This window comes from Mus caroli, unplaced genomic scaffold, assembly GCF_978045245.1.
Source record: "Mus caroli unplaced genomic scaffold, Mus_caroli_1 scaffold_5, whole genome shotgun sequence".
NCBI classification, from domain to species: Eukaryota; Metazoa; Chordata; class Mammalia; order Rodentia; family Muridae; genus Mus; species Mus caroli.
The window spans coordinates 7,971,140-7,995,348 of NW_028227260.1; the positions used below are offsets into that span (position 1 = coordinate 7,971,140).

The 24,209-nt window shown below is 36.1% G+C and overlaps 1 protein-coding gene across 4 annotated transcripts; it reads right to left on the reverse strand.

Annotated features, from left to right (window-relative positions):
* Positions 1–15: 15 nt before the first annotated feature.
* Ap1s2 (adaptor related protein complex 1 subunit sigma 2) lies at positions 16–23,983 on the reverse strand. Of its 4 annotated transcripts, XR_003835693.2 has the most exons (6): positions 23,788–23,981; positions 21,571–21,749; positions 16,465–16,573; positions 15,207–15,344; positions 12,015–12,109; positions 16–1,271 (listed from the first exon to the last, which is right to left on the reverse strand). XR_003835693.2 is itself a non-coding variant. In XM_021153259.2 (5 exons), exons 2-5 carry the CDS (start codon positions 21,747–21,749, stop codon positions 1,224–1,226), a joined length of 474 nt encoding a protein of 157 aa, XP_021008918.1. In that variant the 5' UTR covers positions 23,788–23,973; the 3' UTR covers positions 18–1,223. The 4 variants fall into 4 exon arrangements, 3 of the variants coding, with proteins under 3 accessions (XP_021008918.1, XP_085694046.1, XP_021008919.1); XM_021153259.2 differs by lacking the exon at positions 12,015–12,109 and having other exon boundaries at positions 18–1,271; positions 23,788–23,973; XM_085837920.1 differs by lacking the exons at positions 16–1,271; positions 12,015–12,109 and adding an exon at positions 3,293–5,283 and having other exon boundaries at positions 23,788–23,980.
* Between the last annotated feature and the right edge of the window lie 226 nt (positions 23,984–24,209).

A 24,209-nucleotide genomic window follows, 5' to 3' on the forward strand; every position in this document is an offset into this window, starting at 1 on the left:
AGAACATTTATTACCATTAATTGGTGATGTGATAAGACAGTGTTCAGGTGGCTTGAAAGTTGTTCACAATCACAGCAAAGCTTACTCCAGCCTAGCATATTACAAGGGAACATAGAAATCAGGGAGATGTGTTCAGGTATGTGTCAGGATGTATAAAAGTGATGCCGCACATTTATACAGCTTCAAAAAATATAGGGCCAACCAGTGCCACTTTGCTTCAGTCAACTCTCACTTTGCTATATGAAAGGTAACTTTTAAGCTGTCATAAGACTTCCAACGACTAGACAGTGACATGAAAGGTAGGGAGCTGCTGTCAAGTCTGTAGCACTTCTAACTGGAAGGAAGCAATAGGGAAGCAAAATAAATTTGGCTTTAACAAGCACCCCAGAAGGAACATTCATGCTTTAGATAATGACTTTATGTAATACTTCGTGAAGAGAGCAACATACTGTTAGGAAGAATACCTGGTAATGAACCGTGCTATTTTATTTTGGGGCATTGAAAACATGATTGTGACCACCAAAACTTCACCTCAGGGAGTCAAATGTTTCTTGGCCTTAAAAATTATGTGCTCAAGATTAGGAAAGTCTTTGTTCCTTGTTCTATTCATTCAGAATACTTAATGAATTTTAGTAATAAGACAGCATCATTCTAAGTTAGTCCTCTAAAAGCATCTAAATTCCCTTTGTTTTAAAGTATGTTGTATCCAATATGGGTATTTGGTATATAAATTTGGTTGCTTACTTTTCAATAAACTTGCATTAATTTGATCTGTGTGATGTGTCAATTCCTTTTATTTTTTTATGTATACTGAAATGCTACTCTAGTCTTTGGTTTCATTAAACCAGGTTTCACATAATTTAAGTTTCCTTTTTTAAGTACAATAGTAGATGTATTTTGCCAAACTGTTGGATAATACATGTATATAGACATATTTTTATATAAGCACATAATTATGAGACTGACCTTTACACTTTAAAATGTCCACAAATGGTATGTTACTTTTTCTGTATCTTCCTAATTCATATTTATGTCCCTTAATTTATCATTTGATTAACCAAAGTTCCCTTTAAAAAAAAATTGGGTAGGCCTGAATGAAGCAGCTTAGCAAAACAGTAATACTGACAAGACATCATCTTACACCATTAGCTAACATGGACATGAGAGGCAGTGACCATCTACAGTGTGAAATGCCACAAGAAGTCATCAGCAAGGGAGGACAGTTATGTCAGTCCAATTTCTTCAAGAACACTACGTGGGGTTTCAGCTTCCTGTGGAGGGAAAATGTGAGACTCTGGTAAGCAGATACAGAGAGTCTTGGGAATATAAAAAGCTCACATGAAGGGCATGCTCATTTTAGAGATTAAAGAAGGCAATTCAGGAACACAGGAATAATCTACTGCTGACAGCCAGTAGTTTTCCGGTTTGTGTCTAAAATGTCAGAAGAATGGTTTTAGCACTTACTAAATACCTACTATTGACTAATGTGTTGGGCATTGCTATAACACAAACAGCAGTCAAGCCCATTGTAAACTAACTAGCAACAATGTATAAAATTACATACAGAAAAATATTATCTAAAATACTAAAATTCAAAATGTCTTCCAAATAGAAAGCTCCCTCCTCTCAAAGTTTTTAGTGGTCAGTTTTGTCACATGTTATTGAGAGAAATGTCTGCTTTAGAAAAGTTACCTCCCCACACCTCCCCTGGGCAACCACTGGCACTGCTGGAGGTGACATACGGAAAAAACACTATGGAACAAAAAGCTTTTTTGTCTTGATGGAAGAATGAATATTTGTTTTTAAATATTAAAGACAAATCAGCCGAATCTAAAAGAGATATTTAAAAAATTTCCAAACTGACCAATTTTATACACTACAAAAATAAAAAAGGACCATATAGGCCAGACGTTTGGCTATTACAAGCAACTTTAATAGATGAAAACAATGTAAGTTTGTTATCCAATAATAAACTTACTTTTGCATCCTAATTATGAGACAGCACAAAACAAGGAAAAGAAAAATTAAATTACATCAGGAATCTTTAGAATGTTAGGTTGAATGGTAGGAATCTATACAGTGTAATCTTAAGTGACTTAAACTCTGTTGTTTCCATATTTGGAAAACAAAAGTAGTAGTACTTACCTCCATGTGTTGAGACTGAGTTTAAGGCTCAATGCCTGATTTAAAGAAAGTGCTTCAACAAGTATTAGCTGACAGTTACACGACTGAAATCTAAATGAAGGGTTTAGCATTTAGTATTAAATACCATAGCCAAAAAATGTTCTTAGAATGTCTGTTAATATGCTTATCTAGTAATGAGATATGGGTGAAAATCAGCTTAAGTGGGAAAGGACACTTTTCCAAGTGGTAGTATAATCTATGAAGTACACTTGCCACCCCAATTTCACTTCAGTGGAATCAGGTTATAGATCTAAGAAAGATGGAGGATAAAAGAGAAAGGTAAACACTGCCACAAGAATATAATCACCTAAATAAGAATGTGGCAAACTGGTATTAAAAGGTTTTGTTTTTTAATGGCAAAGAGTAGGGGGGGAAAACAGGCTTGCTAAAAATTGAGGGACTGAAGGCCTATGAACCATCTGATATAAAATGTCTTTGGAACCTAATTTAACTGTAAGAAGTCATTCATTCCCCTCTGGCAATTAGGAAAATGGAGCCAATCACAAGACAAAAGTACTTATTGTTCATTTTGTTTGCTGTGGTTCTTAGCTGTTAGGAATAAATACTGGAGCATTAAAGATGAAGTATCAGTTGGTCTAGGGTTTGTGCTTGAGGAACTGGATGTGAGGTTGATAACTGCTGATGTTGAATGATGGATGTATGAATCCTTTGTATGGGATTCTCTGTGTTTGTCTAGATGTTTTCATGATAGGTTTTTTTTTTTTTTTAAGACAGTCTAACAACAGTAGCAATAGAGTCCCATCTTCCCTGCTTAAAATGTTTGGCTTATATATAACCATTAAATATACTGAGAGTGACATCTGAATCACTTAACTATTTCATACTGTGGGCTCAGTAATGGTTAAGATGGTGAATTCTATGGTTTTTTTTCCTTACAATTTAAAACATTACCTGGAAAAATGAAAATGTAAAATATTTTATCAAAAGAGGTGGAAAAGAAAATAGTCATTCCCCCGAGTGAAAGGACATGTGAATTTAACAGTGATTCCACCTAATGCCAACTCAAAGGACAACTTCATGGAGTCTTGACTTTGTTAAAGCATCACTACACTGCATTTTATACAGTTTATATGCTCAACATCTCTAGATAAAAATGCCCTATAACTATTCCCTAGAGCTGATCAGATTTCTCCAAGGTGCTCACTGCCTGTGGTCTGAAGAGAATCATGTTGCTTTTTGAACATGCATTCTTTAATAATATATGTCCTTTCTAAAGGTCTGGTTTAATTTACAGATTATATTCCTTTAAGACTGGACAAGTTCAATGTTTTTACAAAGTGTTTATAATACAAAATGTAATTTTTGCAAGTTGACACTGAAATTGTAGCTCAAAATTATTTAGGGCAACAATTAAAATAGAATGGTTGTTACCAGGGCCTGCCTTCAGTAAGAGAGAAATGGGAAGTAGTTGGCTGATGAGTTACGTAATTTCAGTTCTGCAAGCTGAAAACGTTCTGGAGAGCTGTTGTACAACAATGTGAATAGACTTAGTACTATTGTAGGCTCAGAAATTGTTATTTTTTTAAAAATCACAACTTAAAACATTACCTGGAGAAATGAAAATATAAAATGTTATTTTATCAAAAAGGATGGAGAAGAAAGAAGTCATTCACATGAGACAAAGTACATGCAATACTTTATTTCAGACATGCAGGAAAAGCTATTTGAGAATGTGCTAATTTAAAGCAAGCAGCTGTATACAGATACCCCCTCCCCCTCACAAAAGCACAACATTTTGTTACAGCTCAGCACACAGCATCCAAAACAAACAGGCATGAGACAATGCATATTTATGCAACATTAAAATCAGGTGAACAACATGTAGTGTGGGAGGATGGGAAAAATGGAAATGAAAGAGCAATGTTTTGTGCTGTTTCAGATGGTAATGGAGAGAGCTGAGCTGTCCAGCTGCCTAACACTACATTTCCTACGACATTTTACAGATCTTCTTTCAGTGGGAAACTCGTTTGGGTACCTTCTGAAGTTACTAGAGTTTTGTCTTCTGAGACAGGGATGCCCTAGGTACTATAGTAGCTCATCTTCCTCCTGCATCAGCCTCCTAGGTACTAGGATGACAGGCATGCACTACTGTTTAGTAACAGTTTACTTAGGCTTTAAACTCTCTACATAGACAAATGAGTTATCTGGTATTTTAATAGTAGAATTTGATAAATATTATTAAAGGCATATTTTTTATAAAATTAATATTAAAAGCTTTTAGTATTCCAAAATATACAACCATTGTTAACAGAGCACTGAGTGTTTAGAAGAAGGCTTAATATATTAATTAGGAAGCCATTAACTAATAAATATAAATGAATATGAGAATTTTGTATCACATAAGTAGGCTCAGTGTTACGGAGCAACAATACAAGAGACTCTGTGACATAGCTTTCTGATAGTTCTTAAAAGACTTTTGACACTGCATAAATGTGGCTTAATAAATATTGGCAATACAAAATTTCTTAAAAATTGAAATGTTTTAACCTTAGATCTTAGAGAATTATACAATTGATTTTTTTCTTATATTGCTTCAACACACTTTTATGTGATACAGTACAACATATTAACTTGTACAGACTGTAAAGTAATCTTAGTGCTAAATAAAGCTTGGTTTTCTTCAACAGTGGAAGATCAAACTACATTAAATATTGTAGTGCTCCTAATTTTGCCTGAGCTCCTAACTGTATTTTCTTTGGTAAACATTTGTGATTGTTCCCGGTCTTTCTCTTATACTCTCATAAGATTAATCACAGATGATTTACTAGTGATAACTTGTATGTGTTTAGAATATTAAAACATTCACAAGTCATATTTTGTGAAGAAGAAATCAGTAGTAGACAAAAAAACTATGTCATATCATATACAGAATAAATAGAATTAGGAATAGGCACAGAAAAATACAATCATAAAGGTACTAGCTATAAAATGCTATATATTATTTTACAGGAGAATTAGTCACCAAGTTGAGGACATTTTCTTTCATAAGTATATCAGTTCTCTATTTCCTCTGTGAAAGTCTGCATAGTCGATGAGCAGTCATTAGTACACAGGGACATTAAAATATTCATGGCGTGGCTACAAAAGAAATGCATATATTCTTACACATAGTATACAAGCTGATGGAGACACAATCAGAATGTTTAGTTCACAGTAAAATTATCTAAAGCATCAGATTTGCTTTTGTTCTTTGGTTTGTGGCTGAACACTTAAGTTCTTAATGCCCAGTTCAGATTTATCTTTTTCAAGTTCATGGTATGTAACAGTAAACAAGATGCCCTACATTCTACAGAATCCTCGAGCTCTGTACTTACTACTAATCTGAAAAGATTGCCAGTTTACATAAATGCTAATTAGTGGCAAGTTCAGCTAGAATCCCTTTTCACCAGTGTGTCACATTCATTAGGGTCCTATTACACTAAGGAGAGATCCAGAGAAAAGGCTTCCTCCCAATAAGTTAAAACTACTCATCATATGGTATTGCTAAGTACCTATCTGCTTATAAATATATCTGATAAGATGTTAGATGTTTTCACATCAAAAAGTGACAAAAATATCCCAAGGTAGGGTCTTAAATGGACCTTACAGCATCCCCGATGAATTTTAAAGTTAGAACTCTAACATATTAGGCTACAAGAGCTGCCCCTTTCCCATTTAGAATAGAGTAGAGTAATGATAAAACAAGTAAAGCAATGTTAGTAACAGTGCTTCACTTTATAGACGCTTTCGTTCTCACAGGGAAGGCTTCATCTGTAATAACATTACTGATTTACTATATTTAAGAACACTTTGTCAGTGAGTCTCACCCAATTTCAATATTCTGTATAAAAGGTAAATTATAATCTCAATTATGAATTACAGGGAAAATTTCCTAAAACCCATCAATTTAATGAAATAATAGGGCTATCCATTGGTATTGCAATTAATTTTCCAAATAATGCCAAAACACAAACAATCAACTTGACAAAATGATAATTAGAACTGAATTCATATATCCTACTACATTCTGATGCATGTCTGTACTTCCAGCACGTATTCTAGTACGCTTTCTTATACCCAATGAGACTCTTGCTGTGATACATAGTCTCTGTTTTCTGGAGAGAGAACAAGAAAAGTTTAAGTCTCAAAAAACCTTATACTTCAATACCAATTCTTTGCCTTTATGTTACAGTTTTTAAAGTTTTTGATTTCTCAAATATCATGTCATATGAAAACTAACCACAATACTTTTTATGCCCATTGAAGGAGAAAGGTGGTTTTCCCAACAGGGCTGAATAAAGTAAATTATAATAAAAGTAAAAATAGATTAAAATGCAGTCATTCCTTCCTGGAGAAAACCTACAAGGACAAAAGTTCTATATGAACAGGTTTTGAAATGTGGCCACCCCAGGCACTGCCATTGTTTTTTAACTAACAGGTTTCAGTTTGTTTGTTGTTTGTTTGTTTGTTTGTTTTTAATGACCCTTTGGTAAGCAAAAGGGTTGATGAGAATCCAAACTACTTTTTGAAAGCCAAGGGTCCACACTACTATAGTGAAACAAGAAATTAGCACCTATCAATTGTCAAGAATAGTCTTTATAGGAAGAAACCCCTCTTCACTGGAAGAGCATCCTTCAAGAAAGACACCTCTAAAATGCTCAAAAATAAATGGTGGTATATATAGTAAATGGTATCCTTTAATCCTTTTTAGGGTACTAGGAAATGTCTAGTTCAGACTGTTAACATTTGAAGAAGTTCTGCTATAAATAAGTGATTTAATGACTACTTAACATTATCGCTGGACTTTTAGGTAAAAGATTTAACTATGTAATTGACCAAGATTCTCCCCCTCTCATATGCAAAGGATATACAGTAAGTTCAACATAAACATCATTCTGGACCCTTATCAGTACATTTTCTGAGTAAAAAACAAGTACATAAGAATTAGAGGTGATAGTACAGCCCATCACAACATACAAAAGACCCTGCACAACTAGGTCTACTATCTTGAACTTCCTGTGGGCACCTTTGGAAGCAGTCACACACACATATATAACTCAGCAAACTGAATTTATGAATATTACAAATGCATTATTTCCAACCTGAAATGAGTCTTCCTTTTTGGACAATCCCTTTGCTCAGCACTTATTTATTCTTTGGTGAGTCTGTTGCCAAAACCCACACTTTGCTTGTTATTTTCTCTTTTCCCCAGTCCCCAGTGGGTCTCCTCTAGATGCCATTTTTCAAGTCCAAGAATAAGACCCTCTCAAGTTTGCTCATCTAACTCAAGAAAGATCTCCAGCTTTACTCCACTAGTGCCTTCTAACAGAGGAAACATTGCTTGCCTACAACCAGTGCTTTTGATTCTGCTCCATCCCCCTTCCAATCCAGCATATTTTAAACCCCTTTCTTTCTAATGTTCATGACTCTTTGCATGAGCTCCTTCTCGTCAGTATGCATGCTTTTTCATCTTTCTTCTGTACTAAGAATAATTCCACTCTCAAGTTACAAAAGGACTAGATGTAGTGTGGCAAATTTAAGATGTCAAAAACATCAGACAAGAATCAACTTAGCTCTCTTTTCAAAATCACTGTCTCCCTAAGTACCATAAAATTTCCTAGATATTCATTCACCATTATAAGATTATGATGTGGCTCATAAGTAAAACTAACCAGAAAGCTGAAATACTCCAAAACTAGCAATTGTATTAGCTTAAGTACTGTTAAACTGAGAGATACTTAAATAACCTAATGGTGGTACATATCCAAGACTGAATGGCTACTCTCCTGATTCTAGTTCAATGTGATACGAGAAAAAATTATATTTAATGAAGAGCAAATATAAGAAAGTGTGATTTCAAGTTTATTACCTTACTTCACTTGTTTTAAAAGGAGTTTCTTTCCATACTCCTTGTATTATAAAATAGTGTATTTTGTACCTTATTTTAAAGCCAAAAGGCCTCACAATATACAAAACCACTAAGATCTATTTTGAGCAATGAATTTTAAAAATAGGAGGATTAAAAACAGTTTATAAGGCACCTTTAAGATGACAGGGCTCATGGTGTAGTCCATCTGTAACAACACAATGTTACATTGTGTTATACATTCAGACTGCAGCATTCTTCCACCAAAAAAATTTATAATATAAAATAAATATTTTAAAACTTTCTTGATTTTCTTATCTGAAAAATGGAGGGAGAAGCTATCTCATAGTCAATATTCTGCTTCTTGATCATTTGTAATTTCATATATCTTGAGTATCTTTCCATATCATTACATGGAAATTTAGTCTTTTGTATTTCACAGTTAGATTAGCAATGGCAGGTATGACTACTATAATTCTCTTCAATTGTTTCCCACTGATACACATTTGGGTAGATTCCAATGGCTTAATATCATGCTGAGACTATGTCTTGGTGCATATACATACATATGCATGGTATATATACATATATATTTATATATATATACATATATATATATTTCTTAGTTGGATAAAATACTTGGATGTATATGTAATGGGACAACAGGTATAGTACATGTTTCATCATGAAACAGACACCACAAAAACCAATCCTTAATGGAATACAACGTTAAGTGTTTACAAGCAGTAACAAGAATGTCTCTGATTGTTGTAAGACAATAGTTAAAAGGGTTAGTTGGTGTTTTAATTTGTATTCCCTTTGGAAAGACGTTTTTTTGCTCATCCCTGACTTAGTCATGCCCTCTGCTCTTTCATACTGGGCTACTCATCTATTTCTGTTATTATTTCCTTAAAAAGAACGAGTTGAGTAATTTTTTAATTATGTCTTACAAATGCTACTTTAAACCTGTTAATTATAAGATACTAAGGACAAATTACTTTCTCTGGCATCTAATTATACTTTTAAAATAAAAAAATAAAACAACAGAAAAATTAGCTTAGATTAAAGAAATATTTAAGCTTATTCTAGTGTAGGTGAATTTGCCCTGAAATTCTCTAAATTTAGCCAGTTTTCTAAACAAACGATTCCTTAGAATCAGAAATTCAAACAAACTCTTCAAGTCTGATAGGATGAGGAAGAACAAAAAATCTGTAACAAAAGAAAGTCTGACTGGAAAGTCTGGTCACTTTAGTCTTCCTTGGAATGATCCCATCCTAAAGTGGATGAGAAAATCACCAACTAATTCAATAGTGTTCTGCCTGCCTGCAGGGTAGATTCAATCTTGTTTCCACATAAAAACTCAATTACCTTAATAGAAGTGAACAGATCTAGTTGTTGCTGAGGAAATTAGATCATTCCATGACATCCCATAAGCTTTGCTGTGGGTTAGGTTCTAAAGGCAACCATACATTATTGCCCCAGTTGCTAGTTATCGGGCAAAGGTAATTTGTATGAATCACAGGGGTGATTTTTTTATAGTCACTTATGTGTTAACATGTTCTTCTTTTCATAATTTTAAAGTTTTTGCACTTCTTAGTATTTCTAATTTTCAGCCATCATTTATACTGAATATTACATATACTACTATATTATAATACTACGTATTAAAAAGATGTAACATTTCATAAAAGAAAAATGAAATTTTTAGCTCAAAGTGTTAAATTAAGTCAGGGTTTCTCAACTTGGATACAAGTGACTTTAGGGGCTGGCTAATTCTTTGGTAGGTGTGTCCTGTGCAGAATAGGATATTTAACAGTGTCCTTGGTCTCTACCTAGGAGATGCTATGCACTGCTTTGGCTCTGCTTGGTGGGCAAGATTATATTCAAGTATGTTGGCTTGTATTTACTAATTTTTCTACTATGGAAATTAAATTTTTTAAAGTAACAGGAAACAAAACAAATTATAATGTCAGTAGGGGAATAACTCAAATCTAAAATTTTTCAGCAAGTACTGTTTAATGAAAAAAAATCACCACTGACCACTCACAATATGCTCTTAGTAGGTCCTAACTCTAGGATCATGAAATCAATTATGAAGGTTAAGATTGACATTAAAAAAGGAAAAAATAGAATAGAAGACAAAATTTGAGAGAGCAAAGCAAGTAATGAGAATATTATTCAATAATTTTTGTACTTTGTACAAAAACAGTAATATAAATGCATTAATATAAAACTGCATTACTATGGGTTCTCGTAAAAAATTGTTTCAAGATTAAATTTATAATTGACTATTTAAATCATTCCAATTTTTAATCATTACAAAAACCCAAGTGAAGCTAGAGATATAGGACTATGATGAAGGGTTTGCCTAGGGTAGACTCTACCCTGAGTTCTGGCCCAAGGTGCTGCAAAAACAAACAAGAAACAAAGAGCTAACCAGTACCCCCAGAGCTCATATCTCTAGCTGCATATGTAGCAGAAGATGGCCTAGTCGGCCATCACTGGAAAGAGAGGCCCCTTGGTATCGCAAACTTTATATGCCCCAGTACAGGGGAATGCCAGGGCCAAGAAATGGGAGTGGGTGGGTAGGGGAGCAGGGCGGGGGGGGGGGGGGGTTATAGGGAACTTTCGGGATAGCATTTGAAATGTAAATAAAGAAAATATCTAATAAAAATAATAATAATAAAAAAGAAACAAAGAGCTCACAGTAGCTAGCCACTATGAGTTAGAAAAGAAACAAAGGGGGGTGGGTGGCTACAAAATTCCAAAGGATAAACAAAAAGGAAGAGGAGGAGGAGGAAGAGGAAGCTGACTAAAACTATATAGAACAAAATGATTACAATTTGAACAGCAGACACCAGTGACACTAGTCATAGTATATGGTACTAAAAATAAAGCTAAAGGATAGAGATCTATTCTGCCTTGTATATCTGCCTGCTTCTGGATTGTCTATTTCAAGTATCAATCAAATCTCATTTCTCCATATCTGTGCTAGCAGATCCCAAACTACATTTAAAGTACTCTTGCATTAGTAACTATAGCCTTAACTTTTAACCCAGTTAAAGAAAGAGGTTTAGGCTTCAAAGTTATAACATGAAAGAGTGGTACTTACAAAAGAGTTTTAGGGGGTTTATCTTATAAAAGGAAATAAAGCAAAAGTTTTATAATAAAATGTTTTGCTGTTAAATGACAATTTTATATATTTGAAAGGATATGTGCTTTTTAAACAATTTAAGATATTCTTGAATCTCACTAGCGTGCCTAAATATTCTTAAGTAGCAAGGCTTAATTTTTTTGAAAAATTTAAATCTTCACATTATAAGATACTTTAAGAAATATTTATTTGCTTAACGTTATTATAAAAGCCTCAATTTGTTTTTTACAGAAATCATCCTTTCTCTCAAGATTCTTACCTTTCCATTTTTATGCAGTCCCACAGATTAATGATTACTTTTACAAAGACATAGCAAACTATTTAAGATATTTTTCATGCAGGCCTCAGCACTAAAACAAATCAACTTGAGCAGCAGTAATTCTCCATAGACTATCATGTTCTAGATGAGACAAATATCTACGAGTCCCATGACCCTATTCATAAACTGGATCATCTTCAAGTAGAAGCAAATTCATGAGTACAGTGCTTGCTTTTGGCACCTCACCTTTTTCCATTCCATGGATTACTTTAGTGAGAAGCAATACCAACAGCAAACAAAGCTCAAAAAAAAAAAAATCCCCACGAATTTCAAAGTGATGCTGTTAGTATAAGAAAGAAAGGTCGGCACATCTCAAAGCGCTGATCAACATCATCATGCATGTACCGCTAAGGTTATATTAAGCCTGATGCCTAATATTTAACTATTTGATCTTCACAGATCAAGCAAGGACTTGAAATCATCTCACGTGCAACAGTCTCTGCATAGTGCCATTTTATTCATGCCACAAAAATGGTAAATTTAGTAGTTACCAATAAATAAGTTGGGGATCAAAGGAACTAAAGTCTTAGACTGTTCTTTATCATAAGATATCCTCAGACAAACCTCCCCATTCTTCATTCTGGCTCTATAAAATTAAGGAGCAGAGAAAAGCTGGTAAGTGCCTGACTTCACAGGAAAAAATAACCATACTATTATTTCCTTATGTTCAATTGCATCATTAGCCCTCACATGACCACCCCCAAACTAGGTATGTGGGGAGGGAAATATGCTAAGCATTGTAAAGAATATAACTTTATTAATCCATCATGTCATATGTCCATATAAAAATCAACTTTAGTACCAGTGGCATGTTAAGGTGACATGTTTAGAATTCCAACAGTCAAGTAGTAACAAATTGAATAACAGGCCAATTTCTGGGATTTCCCTTCGAAAGGTAATTATGAATTCATGCAACCAAAAGCTAGAAATACAGAGTTGGTTGCAAATGCCAAATATGACAAAATATACTATTAAATCACAATGTTTGCTAATATTTTGGCAGTTATTATTCAGATATACATTCTTTTTGTTCTGTAGCATGATAACAAGAAAATCTACTTTAGCCACTGCATATCTGCCCACAAGATGAAAGACTACCTAAATTACATATTTATATAAATTGTGCAAAGTAAAATTTTAATAAATTTTCTGAATAGAAATTTTAAAAATATCTAAAATCAAAACTATTTTAATTTATATATATATTCTTCAGCCAACAGATGAAGTTCATTGTCAATTCAAAATCATCTTCAGCGCTTAAAATAGTCCAAATAAAGATTTTGACACTAAATAGAAAAGTCAAAATAAATGAAAAATTACATTAAAATCAGGTTTTTAGTACTTTCACTGCAAAGTTTAGGATGAATTTAGCTACAATAGCATCCTTAGACAATTTTAGAAACAAAATCACTTCAGGATATTGTCAAAGTGACTAATATATCTCAAATTATAAGACCTACAAAGCTATTATATTCTAGGCATTTTGGTAAATCTAACAAGAAGAGACTTTTGAAAATACTGTCTATAAATCTCCATATCCATGAAAAGTTCTAACTACTGGTAACAACAACAGTGACTGTCCTCAGGCCTAAGAAGTGGTAAATAGCACATACTGCTTTAAGAATGCTTTGAACCCTCACAAGGGAAATGCACACTATCAAGTAAACACAATGGCCTTGTCCTAGTGTAAATGGCTCCTAGCATGGAGCCATTTTCTAGTAGCATTTACAAAGTAACCCAGGATCAAGGAGATCCCAGTGCCCTAAGCATTACTCTCTGGGAACATCATTAAAAGCAAATACTGAACTCTTAACAGCTTTAAAAATGTCTTGAAAACAACAAAAAATTCACCAGAAAATAATGAAAAAACTTAGAAGAAATAAGTTCTGTGAGAGATTATAGTTCTATAATAATTAAACAGTAAGACAAGACACAAATATGAAGAATTTTCAATTCCCAATCTTGGGGCCTAACTTTTGGTTAGTTTTATTTTTGGCAGGGCCTCAGGTTACCCTGAGGTTTCCCTCAAAACTTCCTTTGTAGCCCAGACCTTTAACTCCTGATTCTTCGGTCTCCACTTCCCAAGTGCTAATATTCAGGCATACACCACCATATCTTGGTTTATGCTGAGCTAGGGACTGAACTCAGGGCTTCATGAAAGGTAAGCAAACATTCGACACCCCTAACTTAACCTCATCATTTTTGTTTGTTTTCTCTTAAGTTTGATAGTAAACAACAAAAGGAGATGCTAACTTTAAAACCAATTTTATAACAGTAGACTATAGTCTTAAAGTCAGCATACCTGATGTTAGAATTACAAACCTCCGAAATGGCATGTTTGTAATCAATAATCCACCATGGCAAACTGTGCACACAAGGAAAACGGTCTGTGTTCATTTGACTACCAAACAGCAGATGGTGTGAAGGCCGCCACTGAAATACTACAGTTTTGTACTCACCAACCTATTTTCTGACAACCACTACGTTAAACACACAGTCTGTAGTCTCACATTTAGCAGTTGTAGATAGAGTCTGGGTGATATCAAGAAAACTTTAAGCAGGCCCTACAGCTGATACAGAGGATTGACTAGGAGTACCCTCCACTACAAATACCAAAAGTAAAGAAATTATAATGGAAAATTAAGTTAGTCTTCTTCTCTTAGTTATTCCTTTAAAGGTAGCAATTTCAGAAATACTAGAAAACACTGAATTTAAAGTCTATTTTACTAATTAAAAATTAATATGTAATAGATAAGAAAGGGTTAAATAAATGAGAAATACAAATCTACTTTTAATACTTCTAGTAAATGAACCCATAGGACACAAATATTTATGTCTCATATATATATATATCTCATATATATATATATATCTCATATATATATATATATATATATATATATGCCTTAATGAAAACACCCTATATTTTCTTTAGTAACACATTTTCATGCTAAACTCTCTATATTTTAATAGCCACCATAAGCTCTAAACCATAATTTAACTTGGTATCTCAGCATCAAACACATGATTAGCTCAGGATGGTGAAGGCAATTAGAAAGGAAAGGGGTTGCTATGGTTCTGGGATATGGAAGTTAAGACAAGAATATAACAGTTTTGACAGAATATGGTTAGTTATTTCAAAAGAACAAAGAAGTACTAATTCATTTTAAGTTAATTTTGTTAACACAAAGCCAGAGGGTTCTCTAAAAAGTTTAATTAGAAAACACGAACAATTGCTTGACTACATTTCCTCTTAATGGACATGAGGTGCAAGCATGAACCAATTTGGAAAGGAAATGCCATAATCTCACAGTCAACTCCTAATTATCCAAACTAATGAAAAAGGTGGAGGGGCTTTAAGTAATTCAAAACAAAGGATGACAAGTTCTTAAATGATGGTTACTTTTGGCCAATTGTTTCCCCCTTTTAATATATGCATTTATTTCTCTATTGATTCATTTATTTATTTGAATTAAAGCTGTCTTTCCTCTAAGCCTGATGGGGAGGCCCATCTCCCCAGAGAACCACCCATTCATAGATAACTGAGTTGATGTGACTGACACATGAACACTCCATACAAAGCATGCTTTGAGGTCACTGCTAAAACTCGAAGGAATGATGACTGAGATTTCCCTAGCAAAGCGAAACATGCTAGTTCCTTTTCAGGAGCCTAAGTAGCTTACCTCCTGCAGGAGATCGGCCTGCTCAATTGCTTTAAGGACATTTTTCTTGGATGTTTCCTGAACTTCTCCTCCCAAGAGAAATTCATCCAAAATAAAATAGGCCTTCTCAAAATTAAAGATGATATCAAGTTCACATACCTGAAAAGCAACAACAAAAGAAATAAGCAGACAAAAACAAGGCCTGATAAAACTTAAGCCAAAGATGCTTATTCACTACTGGGCAGTGAAGAAAATCTCATCAGACTGAATTGATCTTAATTCTTTTCCAAATGGAAATCTTGCTGATTAAGCACCATTGATTTAAGTAAGCTTAATTGTCAAATCTCAAGCACTTGACAGCACAATGCCTACAAGATCTAGCTCTGCACACTCCCTATGTAGTCAACTTAATAATTTTCCACTCATTAAAACTGATCTTTAAATACACAGTTTTTGAGTAATGTGATTAAGCTGCTAACAATTCTGAATGACTTACTTTACTCTTCCAGAATGTTAATGTCAGTAATAGAATTCTTCTATTTCACACGTGTGTGCGTGTGTGGGTGCATGTATGTGTGTGCATGTGTACACTGGTGTACAAATGGCTGTTGTTCCTCAGGAGCCATCTACCTGGATTTTAGAGACAAGGTCTCTCACTGGGACCTAGGCCTCACTGACTAGGATAGGGCTGGCTGATCAGTGAGCTCCAAAGATCCATCTGTCAACACCACCCTGGGAATTAGAAGCAAAAGCCAGGGGCCAGACAGATGGTTCATCATTTAAAAAGACTGTCTGCACTTGCAAATGACCAAGGTTCATTTCCTAGCACCTACATTATAGCTCATCACCATCTGTATCTTTACTTCCAGGGGATTTGACATCTTCTTTTGGCTTTTGTGGACACCAGTGTACAATTGATGCACAGATGTCTATGTAGGCAAAACACCCATACATAACAAAATTTAAAAAGCAGCAGCAGCAGCAGCCAGCACTGGCTTTTTATGTGCATACTTGGGATTGAATTCAGGTTCTCATACTTGAGTAGCAAGCACATCACCAACTGAGTTATCTTTCCAGCATCCCTATTTTACTATTTTAAAACTTATTCTCATCATTACAATTAAATGAGTACATCTGTGGGGCCAGAGATTCTGAAAAGTTGACTAGAAACACTGACAACAAGAAGAGCCAGCCCTGTCCTCTCCTTAAGTTAGAATCCTCAAATAATAAGCCTGTAAGAGACAGGATAAAAAAAAAAAACCCTAAAACTACTACTCACACTGCCAAAATACTTGTCAAGTAATTCCACGTAACGATGGATTATTTCCAGGGTAATCAGTTCATTGTCCTGATCCTCAATAGCACAGCAAAAATATAGACTGGCATATCTGTAATGAGACAGAATTACAGAAAAATGTTACCCCTATAATCATGTTATCTAAATATATTTTCATGCCCTGTTGTCAAGTCCTCATGCTTATTATAATCATGTTTATTCTTCTTTTAAAACAAATTCTTTTTCTCCTAGATTACAAAAGTAATCAATGTGCAAGAGAAATTTTGGAAAACACAGGCAAAAAGAAAAAGAGAAAAATAATTCATCATGTCTCTTAGAAGGAGTAATTGCTCTTGCTCTTCTTTCTTTCAGATTGCTTTCTACACATTTGAAAAATATAATTGAGCCAGTTTTCTTAAGTTTACTTAATTAGAACAAAATATACAGTGTGATTGATTCACGCTACAAGCAAATGGGAGAAAACAAGCTGTCAATTTATCCCAACTGAAGAGCTTATTGAAGATCTTGTCAATGTTTTAGAACATGTTATTGAAGGACAATGTATACACAGAAATCTCTAATCTGTAAGCCTGTGGTCTCTCAAAGTACATCTACCTTTCAGTGTGTTCCCTTGTCCAGAGTAAGAGAAGTCAGGAAAGACAAAACAGGGCACCATCTCTAACTTGAGCAAAACACTTGCTCTTGCTCCCATCCTAACCTTGTTTTGTTTATTTAGAAAAGCAAGGGCTATTCCGACTCTCCATCCTCCCTAATCCATGCCAGCATCTGGAGAGCCTGGCACAAACTTCATAGGGTATTGGTTCTCCCCCTTACTAAATGCTCCATATTTTAAGACTGCTCCTCATGTTGTGGAGACCCCCCCAATCATAAAATTATTTTCATTGCTACTTCAAAACCATACTTTTGTTACTGTTATGAGCTATAATGTAAATATTTTTAGAGATGGGGGTTTGCCAAAGGGGTTGTGACCCACAGGTTGAGAATCACCGATATAGGGGATTCTTTGAATTATGAAAACTAAAGATGAAATGATATAAAAATGACAGACCAAAAGGCTGATACAATTGTTTCTATGAACAGAATAACAAATAATTCTTTTGCAGAGATTATTAATAGTAAATTTGGAATAAGATTATTTTCAAACTTGTCCCATGCTATTGTTAGGCATCTGGTATGGAAACTCTCTCCTCGTTTCTTGATCTACATACTGCCTCTTTCTTTACAAATAAAAAAAAATATTTAAGCAACAAAACATCTGAAGGTCCTAAATTATACCAGCCATGCATTTAAAAATAAGCAGGACTGATTGTCTAGGCACCAACCTAAAACACTGTAAGAAGAAAACTACCCAACAGCAGTTAATTTTTTTTTCAGTCATACTAGAGATCCAAGCAGGGTTTCCTATGCTATTCAGTGGCAACTTCAATCCTCCAAATGCTTCCTTCACTGAGACTGGGGGAGAAAAAGCCACCTTGAAGAAGTATTCCTTATTAGCATGATAAGAACACCTCTTCAGAAGAAGCAAGTAGAGTAGCAAGCTCCAGGAAGAGCCTCACCATCAGTGAGACAATAAATGTTAGCCAAGGCTTTTGCATACTTTACATCTTAATCTTCACAACAGCCTTACTAAGATATCATTACTATTTGCATTTATAGGAGACCCAGGCTTGAGTAACGGGCTCAGAACAGAAATTTGACCCTGGAGCCCAAGTTTTCTATTAAAAACCACAGCTGCAAACTGTATTAAAATAATCCTGCACCTGGTTAAAATTAAAATATGCTCAACGCAATATATTAAGAGCTTTGAAGAAGGGAAAGAGATTAAAAAAAAAAAAGATTTAGTAAAAGATTACTAGGAGAACCTGGAGAATACTCCCTATTTTTAGGGCCAAATGGTGCTTTAAAACTCACTAATGGGCTCATTTTGTTCTCTAAGTACATATTTGTAAGTCTAAATCTGAAGTAAAATTAATAATAGACTAGTAAGGAGAGAGGTATGGTTAGTTATTTTTAGCACCATGGATTAGGGCTTACTCTAATTACTGGCACTCAGAACATCTGAAAGTGCCTATTCTTATATTCAAAACACATGACTTCTCCGCAGTCAGCTAAATATCAGCTGACTGTGCGTGAATGTAGCTAAACAATTCTCAACACCCACTGGTATGTTGGTAACATTTCTTTTGTTAGTAAAGAAAATTATTAAGTATCCTTCAACAAATTCTCAAGCTAGTAACATGGGGATGCATTTTAACATTAATTTTAAAAGACCAAAATTCAATTGCCTTTCCTCTGAAATGCTGCACAAACTCGGCATATAGTGTCCTGTCTCTAAGTGAGCTTCAGGGGCACTTACTTAAAAGATGGACAAAAAGGCAAAACCCAGCCTAGTCAAAGTCAAAATACTAGACAATGGCACATGGGGACACAACCCAAGTCCTCAGATTTTCAACGATATTACCCAAATAATTCTATTGCAGAGATTATTAATAGTAAGTATACTAGCCAGTGCTTCCTCTCACAAGGGAAAACATGTATGGCAAATGCTCAGGGAACAACGGCGGCATAACAAACATGCTAAGAGGAACAGTTCAAGTGCTAGGGCACAATTTCTTAGACGCTCAGTAGAAAGTCTCTGGCTTAAAAGGTCTTCCAGTCGGAACAGGGAAAACACATCACCTGATAATAACAAAGTACACACAGTTAAGTGGCTAGCAGATGAGGGTTTCAGGATGATCTGGATAAAGAAAAGCATTATACATTTTGTCTTCAGTATACAAAACATCTCAATAAAAGTCCAAATTAGGTTTGAAAAAAATCTTTGATCTAATTATCAGATCAGGTTGGAGTTCTTTTTGAAATTCTGAAAAAGGTAGGGAGATGGACAGATGGACAGGGACGGGCTGCGTGGCAGCTGTCTGTGCACCCCAACCGCTCTTTCCTTTCCCCTCCGAATGGCCTATTCATGGGCTTGTTCTCTTGTTAGAATTTTCCTCCTCCACACGGGGGACTCCTTTCACTATCTACAATAAGCTTAAACTTCTCACACCTTTTATAAACCCTGTCCAGGAATCCAGAATTCATGTCTATGGGTAGTTACAACCTCTTCTGGCCTTGGCAAAGCTCTCCTAAATACTCTCTATACATGCTGTTTTGATTTCTCCACCTCTCCACCTTTGCCTCATTATATCAAAAGTTCTGTCTCTACTCCACTGAAAATGTTCTGGCAACAGTCAATGCATGAAACGCTCACCGTAAGACTCCAAGAGTTCTCACTCTTAGTGAACTTCATGTAAACCTGGCATTAGTGTTCTTACTCTCCAATGGCTCTGCCTCCCTCCATGACTTTACTGACCTGACATACTCGGTGGCTTCTTTATCCCTTCCACCTGCTGATTATCTGCTATGTTATGTCTAACTTTCACCCTCAAGTTCCATGTCTATTCCCACCACATCCCATCAGAGAGCCAAGGGAACAATAAAAGGCCACATGGTGACTCCACTTCCTTTCCTAGGTAACAAACAGCTCTCTCAGAGGTCTTTCTGGCCTCTCAGCTCAGGAACCAATTATCATGCAGTCCCCTACTGATCCTGCAGGTGCCAGTCTCAGCCCACTCCTCAGCCATTGTTTTACTGCAATCTTTGCAGAAAATGCAAATCTGATCTCTATGTCTTTCCACACCTATTTAAAACTATTGCCTCCACATTTAAGACTTAGATTGTAGTCCAAAGCCCATCACTAGTATATGACCTTGGGCCAAGTCACCACTCACAAATTCTCATCTTTTATAAATTGAAATTTGAACAATAAACTATGTTTTTCAAATCCAGTACCTGTCTCTTGTGCAGAGAGCAGAGACCAACTGAGCCAGAGTACAAGGTTCCTTTTTCTGATTCCACAAAAGCAATTCTATTTCTATTTGCTTTATTCAAGATTCTAACCCTGGGCAAAAAGATTGTAAGTGTGTTCTTAAGGCATCTTCCAGTTCTCAAATGCTATGTATGATCTTTCTCAACAAATACTAAACCAAACATAGGATACAAAAATCACCCAACCTGATGAAATTCACTATGAAAGAAAGAGAAGGCTAATGGTCTCAATGTCCTATTAATCTCTGTTTTCCCCTGCCACCTCTTCCATAAAACCCATCCATATTTGAAATATAGTGATAGAAAATTAGACTTCTCTCCACCATCATTGAATTCCATTCTGTTCTCTGAGCACTCCCCATACAAGACAATGTTTTATATGAAGACATGCTTTTATGTTGAATTCAGTAAATTATTCAAAGGGGACCAGAAATGGGGAAGAAATAAGGAAATGTTCCCTCAAAAAATTCTATAAAAGAAGAAATTATATTTCTTTTAAGCTGCTTAGAAAACTTTTGGTTACCAACAAAATAAAGATATGTACCATTAAAGAAAAAACTGTGTAAAAAGCTATTTTTTTTACAAGTTATTTCGAAACATCACTTTAAAAAAAATCTATCCTTGGTAAAATTATCATATCTAAACATAACTCCTTCACAGCAAAAAGTCCATTTTAAATTAATAAATGCTACTAGGAAAGACATTCTGTATATACACAAAATATTTAAACATCTGTATACTGAGATGGTCTATGTGTCCAGGATCTTTATGAATAAGATTAATTCTAAAAGTCAGAAAAGAAATACCAAATATCAGTAATTATTTTATAGATTTGTTATAACAAGGAATTATTACACTGTTATCTATGCATGCCTGAATTTAGCGAAGTACTTAAAAATTTAAAATACCCTATTTACCCCAGTAATGAATTTACTAAATTTTTCTAAAATGGTGATTAAGCAGAAATAATTGTCTGTCTTTTTTATATAATTAATTAATTTAAAAATGATTCCCTGCTGCTATTGCTTCAGCCTAAGGCAAGCAATCAAAATAGCAGTTACTTATTTTTAAATGGAAAGTTTTCCTTTAAATTTATTTCATTTAATATTTATTAATCTTTGTTTATTGACATAAAAGTCTGCAATTTCCTCATTAGAAATAACCCTAATATTTGACAGTATTTCACCTTTCTGATAAAAAAAAAACAAACAAAAATACCTTTTATAAACAATCTTCAGATCTCTCCACTCAAGGAAGCTGCACATCTTGGGTTTCCGTGCTAAAACGGTTTGAACAAGTTCTCTTGTGATCTTCTTCTTTTCTTTGTCTGACAGTGGGACATACCATTTCTGCAGTCGAAGCTTTCCCTGGCGACTAAAAAGCAACATAAACTGCATCTGTTAAAATAAGTAAAATCAAAATTACATACAATTACCTAGGATCAACAGTCAAGATCACATGATGTTTCAGAGCTGCTTTGGGGGGTACAGTAAACACCCTGACACATGATCAATAAGCCATCAACATTTCTAAGCAGGTTATAATAGCAGGAAATTCTATTGGAAAGATCTTACTATATGTAGGTAAGTGTGGAAGAGTGTGTGGAAATCAGAACAGGTGGTAAGCTGGAGTGAAAATTTTGAAGAACAAAAAACTCTGATAATTTCAAGAAACAATTTTCTACCTGTTCCACACTCCACCACTCTATGTGCATTAAAGGCAAATGCAGACATCAGGTAGTTGATTTAGGTACATTTCTAGGAAAGAGGAGACCTACTATTTTTCACCCTGAGGCTATTCTAGTTCCAGGCTGAATTTCTTGCAGAAAAACTGCTTATCATTTAAAGCATTCCCTTCAATTTATGCTAGCATATTTTAAGCAAAAACACAATATTAATCAAAAAGATCTCACAAACAACACATTTTAAAGACAAAAGCCCGATTTTTATGTTTGCATTTCATAAAATCCAACACAAACAAGCACTCAAGAACTGAGTTAATGTATGTAAAAGAAAATACACGCTTAAAAAGCTTTACTCAAAGTTACTCATATTGAGACACAGGTTATTTAATCTAAAACAACAAATTTTTGGGACAGTGCACAGAATACTTCTTTAAAAAAAAAACCACATTTGAATGTTATGCTGGATTTGAGTATGTTTTATACCGAAGCTAATTTGCATAGATTTACTTAGTATTTGCATGTCTGTTGGTCAGTCTATATTTTCTAAGGCATGTATTTTATAATTCAACTGGTAAAACCGAGCTGTATTGTAAAGCTAATTTGAAGGTAAAAATTGGATAGGTGTTTTGTTTTAACCTTTTTAAGTTCCTTTAACAGTGACAGTGCAAGTAAGATCCACCCAAGGGCGATTCTTAATATTCACCACACAACCTTAAATTTGAACACCCGGAGGAGGAATTTACGTAACTAATATAAAATCAAATTGGCTCTAGACAGGAAATCCACCTCGCAATATCCCAAAAAGGCATCAAGAAAACATCCGATATTTATGGCGTAGCCATTTAACTTTAATAAAGTTAAAATTGGCTATTACCCCACACAACACTATATAATTCATTGAGAGCAAAGTGTAAGTCCTGAAGACAGCGGCATTGAAAAGAACGGCATCGAAAGAACTGGACATTGAACGCAAACCGTTATCAGAACTTGGGGAAGGGACCGATCGGTTTTCTTAAATCTTGACCAGGAGAGACGGTTTGCTAATGACTGGAGAGTGCTCTAGGCTATCTGTAGCGGGGTCCAGTATCCGCCCTACCACTTTGGAGGACGAAGAAACCAAACATTTTCCTCAAAACAAATGATGTGCTAACATGGGACGAAACCCCGCGGCACAAGTATTCCTTTTCCCTCGCTTTGATTTTGCCGCAAATCCCGGGACAACAATTTCTCCAGATTGGTATTAAAACCAAACCAAACCAAAACAAAACAAAAAAACCAACAATGAGCTCAGCCTTGGAGTGGGCTCTGGTCCAGCATCCCTGGGGTCCCGCAGTCTCGGACGCCTCCCCTCCTCCCGGGACTACACTCCATCAGTACCCAAAGCTGGGCGAGGTGACCGGCAAGGAGTGGAGCGGAGACAATGGCATCCGCTGGCCCGCCAGGGGCGCCAAGTCCTCGGTCGCCGTCACCCCGGCCCCTCCCCAAAACGCCCCGTCAAACTTGAGGCGATCAGGGAACCACAGGTGCCGCGGGGTCCCCGCGGAACCTAGGACCGGTTCCCCTGCATCACCGGCGCGCTGCCGAGTGGAGAGCGGAGCGCTACCGCCGGCAGAAGTGAGTTTCGGGGCGCGGCGCCCCGGGAGGACCCGGGGTGGGGTCGTCGGGGCGCTCACGGGGCGGCGGGGGGCGCGTCCCAGCCATCGCTCCCTTTTTCCATCCCTGCCAGCTCAGCGGACTCCTTCAGCACTTACGGCGGCGGCGGGCCGCGGACGCGGCGGAGCTGGGCTGGCCGCAGAGACTGAGGCGCCGGCAGCTGCTGAGGGGAAGCCCCCGTCGCCGTGCTGTGGAAGGGAAGCCGTGGTGCCGCGGGGAGGGGACCCGTCTGGTGGAGGGCAGGCTTAGGCTGCGAGGGTAGGGCGAGCCAACAGATCCCGCCCTGGAGGCTGGACGGAGGAGGAGCCCGGGCTGCGGCGAGCGGAGAGGCGGACCGGAGGCCGCGCGCCAAGCTGCCGAGGGGGCGCCAACCGCCTCTAGAGTGAGCGCAGTTGCCGGCAAGAACGAGAAGCCGATTGGTCAAATGACCGCAGGGTAGGCGTGGCGAGGGCCGGAAGTCTGGCCACGTGACCCGGAAGCGGCTTAGGCTGTGGCCAGCGCGCTTGCGTACTTTGGGCTG